The 7,344-nt window shown below is 64.9% G+C and overlaps 1 protein-coding gene across 1 annotated transcript in view; it reads left to right on the top strand.

Annotated features, from left to right (window-relative positions):
• AURANDRAFT_68303 (hypothetical protein) overlaps nt 1-193 on the top strand; it is a gene marked incomplete at both ends in the record, with an annotated part of 3,011 nt that extends 2,818 nt beyond the window's left edge. Inside the window, one exon of the mRNA XM_009043959.1 lies at nt 142-193. Within this exon, the coding sequence (XP_009042207.1) occupies nt 142-193 (52 nt within the window). The remainder of the gene's footprint in view (nt 1-141) is intronic.
• Nucleotides 194-7,344: the final 7,151 nt, after the last annotated feature.

Raw genomic sequence — 7,344 nt, 5'->3', positions numbered from 1 at the left:
TCTGGCGAGGTCNGCGCGAAGTGCAAGGTGAAGCTGCGGTGAAGACTGCGGACGTCGGCTGCTGATCAAGTCTTATCATCGCCTGCGACGTGGTTCCCGTCCAAAAAGCGAGACAACATGGAAGTTTCCGCGCGTTCGCAGCGCGACCGTCTCCTCGACGCTCTGCATACCTGCGCCCGTGCCCATCCTGTAGCATCATTGAGCAGCGGCGCCACCCATTCAAAGTCCGCCTTTCCTTCTCCCAAAAAAAAAAAAAAAAAGTCCCATTGGAAATATCGCGGTACATGGAAGCCCTCGAACAAGCTAGGGATCCTCGAGAACGGCGCGACCATTGAAGGGCACTACGCCTCGCTCGGCCTACGCCGCAGCCGCACCGCCGGCGTGTATATTTTCTCCGAGTTTTTGCCCGTCGGATCTTCGCTCAAGAAGTGCCAACACGCGGGCCACGCGGCCCGCGTGTTGGCGGATCTCCAGTTCGGGTTGGCGAAATCTTCTGTGGATTCAGTGAAGAAGGCGCGCGCGGCTGCGATGACAGCAGCCGGCCGTCTCCCGGTGGAAGATGACGTGGACCTATTCGAGAGCATTGGGATTTCTTCTTACGCTAAAAGCAACACTCAAGGGCGAGGGCGGATTCGAGCGAGTGAATCTCTGAAGAACCTGGAGCGATGGGAGGCGCACCTCTATGCCGCAGTCGCAAGTGACGAGCTTCTCAAAATGACGAACATGACAAAAAACTATTTCGAATCAGCAGCAAAATGGGCTTCCATCGGCGAGCCGGAAGAGGCATTAGAAGAAATTGAAAGAGGGAAGATCATGGGGGAGGCGGCCTTTCAGCTCATGGTTTCGAACGGTCAAATAGGCCCGCCGAAGTCGCGAAGCCTCATGGTTTCCAGCGGAGACGCAGCGAAGCTGCGCCACTTCCTGGACCAGGTGGCTATGCAGTCCCTTGTTTGGAGACCCTCCCCCCCCTTCCACAATTTATTGTGGCGGAAGTTATATCTTAAGTAGCCGTAGCCGTAGCCGTAGAAGACCACGGGCACCTCGTCGTAGCCCGTCGCGAAGCCCAGGGCCTCGTCGACGTCGACGACGATGCCGAGGGTCTTCGCCACGACGGGCTAGCACGTCCCGGCGCACGGCGCGTAGCCGTAGGCCGTGTAGAGCGACGCGTAGCCGTAGCCGTAGCCGTAGAAGACCACGGGCACCTCGTCGTAGCCCGTCGCGAAGCCCAGGGCCTCGTCGACGTCGACGACGATGCCGAGGGCCTTCGCCACGACGGGCTAGCACGTCCCGGCGCACGGCGCGTAGCCGTAGGCCGTGTAGAGCGACGCGTAGCCGTAGCCGTAGCCGTAGAAGACCACGGGCACCTCGTCGTAGCCCGTCGCGAAGCCCAGGGCCTCGTCGACGTCGACGACGATGCCGAGGGCCTTCGCCACGACGGGCTAGCACGTCCCGGCGCACGGCGCGTAGCCGTAGGCCGTGTAGAGCGACGCGTAGCCGTAGCCGTAGCCGTAGAAGACCACGGGCACCTCGTCGTAGCCCGTCGCGAAGCCCAGGGCCTCGTCGACGTCGACGACGATGCCGAGGGTCTTCGCCACGACGGGCTAGCACGTCCCGGCGCACGGCGCGTAGCCGTAGGCCGTGTAGAGCGACGCGTAGCCGTAGCCGTAGCCGTAGAAGACCACGGGCACCTCGTCGTAGCCCGTCGCGAAGCCCAGGGCCTCGTCGACGTCGACGACGATGCCGAGGGTCTTCGCCACGACGGGCTAGCACGTCCCGGCGCACGGCGCGTAGCCGTAGGCCGTGTAGAACAAGGCCGCGGCCATGTAGAGCGAGGCCGCGGCGCAGCCGTAGCCGCCGAGTGCGTCCGCGCGCGCGCGTCTCCGGAACTTCGCCGCGCAACCCGAAACCCCGCGCGGGCCTCGACTCCTAGCATCGAAACACGCCCCCGGGCGAAAGAGAATTCAGTCTCGACGCAGGCGGCCGCCGGACGGCCACGGAGAGCGTTTCCGCGGCTTTTTCGACCGCCGCGTAGGAGCGCGCGCGCGTCTTCTCCGGAGCCAAGGAGCTGGTCAGGGACGACTCGTACGACGCGCTCCACGATGCGATCGAATAGCGGGGCGCAGCTCGCGGGCGCGCACGGCGCAGCGCAGCGCAGGCCGCGAGCAAGCAGAGCTTGTGATGTGATTCAAGTTGTGAAGACGCCTTGTTGAGGTGAACATGATCAGCAAGTCTGATCCTTGAACTTCCGCGGCGCCAAGCCTCCTCCCCCGGCGCGCCCCGTCGCGCGACCTCCCCCCGCTGTGTGATGATGATGAATGTGATCATAAACTCCGATGAGTGTGATCATAAACTCCGAGCTGCCGACGTCCGACGTCCGCGCACGGGCGACTCGTCCGCGTTGGGGCCGACGTCGGACGGCCGGCGCGCTGCGCCGCCGTCGTCGCGGTGCCGCGCGACCGGCGCGAGGCACGGCCCGGACCCGCGACGCCCGGGAGCCAGGGCTCGGCCGCACGCGAGCGCGGCGGCCGATCGACGGCGCCGTAGATCGCGCCGGATCGCGCCGTGAACGCGCGCTGGGGCGTCGCGAGCTTCGACGTGAACTCGAGGTCGAAGGTGGTCAGCCGGAGGCCGCCGAAGGCCGGCGTCTCGGCGAGCCAGTCGCGGTTCGCCGCGCCCGCGAGCGCGCTCGCGCGGCACCGCGGCGGTGGCGCCGACGGAGAACGTCGCGGATGATCTCCTCGCGGGCGACGTCGTAGCAGTCGTTGACCTCGGCGTCGACGTCGACAAGGGCCGCGCCGCGGCGCACGAGCTCGCCACGCCGCGCAGGCTGTCGCGCCGACGAGCTTCAGGCGCTCGGCGAGCGAGCGCACGTCGACGGAGAACGTGATCGGCTAGCGCGACGTCGCCCGCCGCGTCGTCTGGCCCGTAGTAGCCGTCGCGAGCGCCTCGTCGACGGCGCTCGTCGCGCTCATCAGCCGCTTCATGCGCTCCTTGACCTTGTCGTAGGCGCGGCGCACGTCCTGGTCCAAGCCGAGCGCCTCGAGGCCGGCGGCGTCCGGTAGGTCCTCGAGCACGTCGGTCCACGCCACGACCACGAAGGCCGCCGTCGCGTGGACGCCGTCGTCGGCGACGAGCGGCACGTCGCGCTTGAAGTCGCGGTGCTTCAAAACGTCGCCGAAGCTCGTCTCGAGCGCGTCCAACGCCGCCGCGAGCGTGTCGTCGTCGACGAAGGTCGCCGGGTCCTCGAAGGTCTTGACCGCGCTCTTGAGCGCGCGCAGGACGTCCGTGCCGCCGCCCGGCATGGTGAATTTCGAAGACCTCAAGTCCTTCGCGAGCTTCGCGGCGGCCTGGAACGACTCGGGCGCCGCGCCGCCGTCGAGCGCGGCCTCGACGAGCTGCGTGATGAGGGGCGCGTCGACGAGCACCCCCGCGAGCTGCGTCTGCAGCCGCAGCGGGCCGTCGACGACGCCGAGCCAGCCGACCTGCGACGGGCAGCCATTGCCGACTGATGGGCAGCCTCGGCGCGCCCATGCAGGAAGTTTGTGAATGCCGCGGCACCCTCGGCGCGCCCACAGAGAAAGTTTTGGAGTGCCGCGGCACCCTCGGCGCGCCCACAGAGAAAGTTTTGGAGTGCCGCGGCACCCTCGGCGCGCCCACAGAGAAAGTTTTGGAGTGCCGCGGCACCCTCGGCGCGCCCACAGAGAAAGTTTTGGAGTGCCGCGGCATCAATCGGGCTGCTCATCGCTCCCGATGGGCCATTCCTGAGCGCCGCAGCAAACGTAGGTCGTGCACGACCGAGACGCTGGGCTCCCGACCCCTGCCAGCTCGTCCAGACGGGCCCCGGCGCGATGAATAAAGGAGCCGTGCTCCCGACGAGCCTCTACTCGCTCCCCGCTGATGGTTTGAAGAGCAGCGTCTCCCTCGACATGACCGACATAAGCCACTTCGCGTCGCCATACGCCGAGGAGGCGCACGTCGCGGTCGCCGAGGCACGCCAGCCCGGGCGCCGCCTCACCTGCGAGGCCACCGTCGGTGTCTCAAGCGCGACGCGGGCGCGCGGGCGCGTCGTGGCGGGCACCGTCGCATCTCGTAGGTCGGTGGCGCGCTGCAGGTCCTCGCGAACAAGAACAAGAGCGATGCGATCGTCACCGTTGTCCGGCCCTCACTCTGGATCCCAACACCTGACGACAACCCAGCTCACCGCGAGGGCCAGCAGCTGCTCCATGACGTCCACTCGACCATCGAAGCGCACAAGGGCCCCCTGCTCGACTCGATCCTGGAGGCCATGAACAGCAACTCCGCGTCGTTCGACGACAAGCGACTCAATGCGAAGCGTGGCCATGTGGGCTGGGGCCACCTGTGCTCTGTGGCAAAGGGCGGAAAGTCCAAGCCCATGGCGCATTTCCCTGGATGCAAGAAGGGCTACTTCATCCCATACGAGTTGGCGCCGTCGAGAGAGCCAGAATACCCAGCACTGGAGGCATTCATCTTCGAGGTGGGACCGCTGCTCGTTCGTCTGCGCGATCTGTTGGACGGTGGCCGGACGGCAGAGGGCATCCGAAGCGTCTGGAAGCCGCCCGAGGCCTACAAGTTTCCGACAACCAATGAGACTTACCGGTCGGACCCCAAGTACGACGCCTTGCGCTCGCTGGTGAGCAAGGTCGCGTGCTCCATCGTCACGTCGCAACATCCCGACGAGATTGGCAAGATCCATGTGGATAGGGATGTGCGCCAAGCCTGGAAGGTCCCTCCTGTGGGAAATCTGCGAGGTGGAGACTATCCTCGTGCGCCGGTCAATCACATCGTCTTGCAAGTTGCATACGAGCGAAGCCCGGAACTGGACCTGTCGTTTTTCCAAAAGTCGAGCCACATCGCGGTGGAGCACAAATTTTCTGCGACTGTGGCGGGGAATGGCTCTGGGCACCAGGTAGTTATCGGGAGCTTTTGCGATCTTGGCCATGGTATCACGACGAAGGACTGCGAATCGCGCGCGGCGTCGGAGGCGGCTTTGCAAGCTCCGCCGCGGACGCAGCGGGAGATGTTCGAGGCGGCCAAAAATGGAGAGGTGTCCCTGCGTATGGTCTTTTGTTTAGACCCGCACATCGTCCGCTACCTGCACTACGTGCTTGACCGGCGTCGAGGGCCCGCGCGTGTGATATACTGTGCGCCCACGCAGGCGAACCAGGTCGCCGGCGCGCCTGCTCCTGCCCGGCACGGCACAAATCTCCGTCATTGCCATCTGAAACTCAAGGACAAGCCGCCGGCCGAGCCTCGGACCAAGCCCCCCACGCAGCTGCGCGAACCCAGCAAGCGGACGCGCGCCAAGGACCCCGCCTGGAACGTGTTGATCAAAGCGCCAAAGATCCGGCTGTCGAAGAAATACAAGCAAGCTCAGGCCCAAAAGGAGCGGAAAGCCGAGGAGGCCGAGGAAGCCCGGCGGGAGCACCTCCAGCGGCTGGAAGACCGGGGTCCGCGCTCGCGGAGCAAGCCGGACCGCCTCCGGCCCTGAGTCGAGCTGCGAGGCTCTCTTCCCAGCCTCCCTCCCCGAGCGCCGAGTGAGCCGAGCCCGCCGAGTTTGGGCTCGTTCGCCCTCGCTTAATTCGGGGTGCTGTGTCGTCCGGTGCGGGTCGCGTGTTCGGTCCGCTCCGCTCCGCAGCAAAGCGCGCGCGCGCGCCGCTCGGGTCGCGCGAGGCCCCACACCGCGCGCTTCGAATTTCGAGCGGCGTATCGTCTCCCGAGACCAAAGGAGACCAGGCCCCTCGGCGATGCTCGCGATCGCGCTCGGGATCTCCATCGTCGCAAGGTCGGAGATCGTTTCAGCGAAGCGCGCGCGCTCGCCGCGCGGGTCGCGCGAGGCCCCACACCGCGCGCTTCGAATTTCGAGCGGCGTATCGTCTCCCGAGACCAAAGGAGACCAGGCCCCTCGGCGATGCTCGCGATCGCGCTCGGGATCTCCATCGTCGCAAGGTCGGAGATCGTTTCGGCGAAGCGCGCGCGCTCGCCGCGCGGGTCGCGCGACGCGCGCCCGCGCTTGGGCACGCGCGTGGAGTGCGCGTGTGGTTTCCCGCCCTGCTCCGGCGGGTTCTGGTTCCCCCGTGTCAGATGCGCCGTGGTCGGTCTAATTGTGTGATTAATTCTGGGCAGGGCACGCGCGCGCCAAAAACCGCGCCCGGCGGAGCAATCAACGCCGTCGCTTGCGCTGTTCCTTCATCTGCTGCTCGCTGCGTTGGTAGAGGTCGTCAAGCAAATCATCCGCACGTTCGTTGTGCCGGAAGAAATAGCGAGCGTTCCTGGTCGCGTCGTACACAACTCCGCCACCGGCGCCACCGCCGGACGAGCAAAGCGCGGTCTCGATGGGCGCCCTGAAAAAACTGAGGTAGTCGTAGAGGGCGACCTGTGGACCGGCGTCGCCCAGCGCATAGGCCAGCTCTTTGTCTGTTCCATCTCTGGGAAAGTAGAAATCGGCGAACAGGCCGATGACATTCATCATCGGCCGCAGTGTGATCGCCTGGGCAGCACGACACGAGAGTGATTCAACGTCGCTTCAACGCGAGTGTTCCGCGAACGCGCGTTCCGGAAAAAGCATCCACGCTTCGAGGCCGTTCCGAAAGATGATCGCTCGTCCAAAAATCAGCCGAAACGAGTGGAAAATGGCCGAGAAAGGAGCCTCTGAAGTTGGGAATTTCGCTCTCTTGTGCTGCCCTGGCGATCGCCGCGCACTCGTAAACTCGAATTCCACCGGCATTTTCGGAGAACAGACGGCCTTCGTCTTTTTTTCGTGCCGAGCCGCCGTGGTTTTCCGCCGCTGTAATTGTCCCAGGGGGGAGTCTAAACGGCTTTCGTAGCGCCCTGACCTGTGTGGATTGGGTTCCCCGCGAGTGTCAGAACTCTCCATGTCGGTCGAATCGAAGTCGATTCGGCTGATTTTTGGACGAATCGATGGCTCTCGTCGAGGTCTCAAAGCCGAGCCGAGGAGGCTGCGTCGAAATTGTGGCGTACGTCCACGTACATCCAGATAGAAGCCGGTTTGGATGCACCGGCCTGCGCGTAGTGGTGCCAGCCTCCCTTTTTTAGCGTTCCGAGCGGGCATTCTGGCTTATCCAGGTCGTGAAACACCTTCGCCGCCTCGGACCAAGAGTCGGCGGTATATGGCCGCTTTTTGGTGGGTTGGCTCCACCCGTCGTCTTTCCACTCGTCCGTCTTTGCGAAGAGGCCTCGCAATTCGGCGCTGACCTCAGCGCCGGCGGCAGTCGCGGCAGTTCTAATCGATGTTGGTTTAGCGCACTTTTGCCTCTCCCACTTGAGAGTAGCCTTCTTCAACAACGACGGATCGATCTCCCTCTT

This window comes from Aureococcus anophagefferens, assembly GCF_000186865.1.
Source record: "Aureococcus anophagefferens unplaced genomic scaffold AURANscaffold_89, whole genome shotgun sequence".
Classification (NCBI taxonomy): Eukaryota; class Pelagophyceae; order Pelagomonadales; family Pelagomonadaceae; genus Aureococcus; species Aureococcus anophagefferens.
This window is presented reverse-complemented; position numbering and strand designations above follow the sequence as displayed.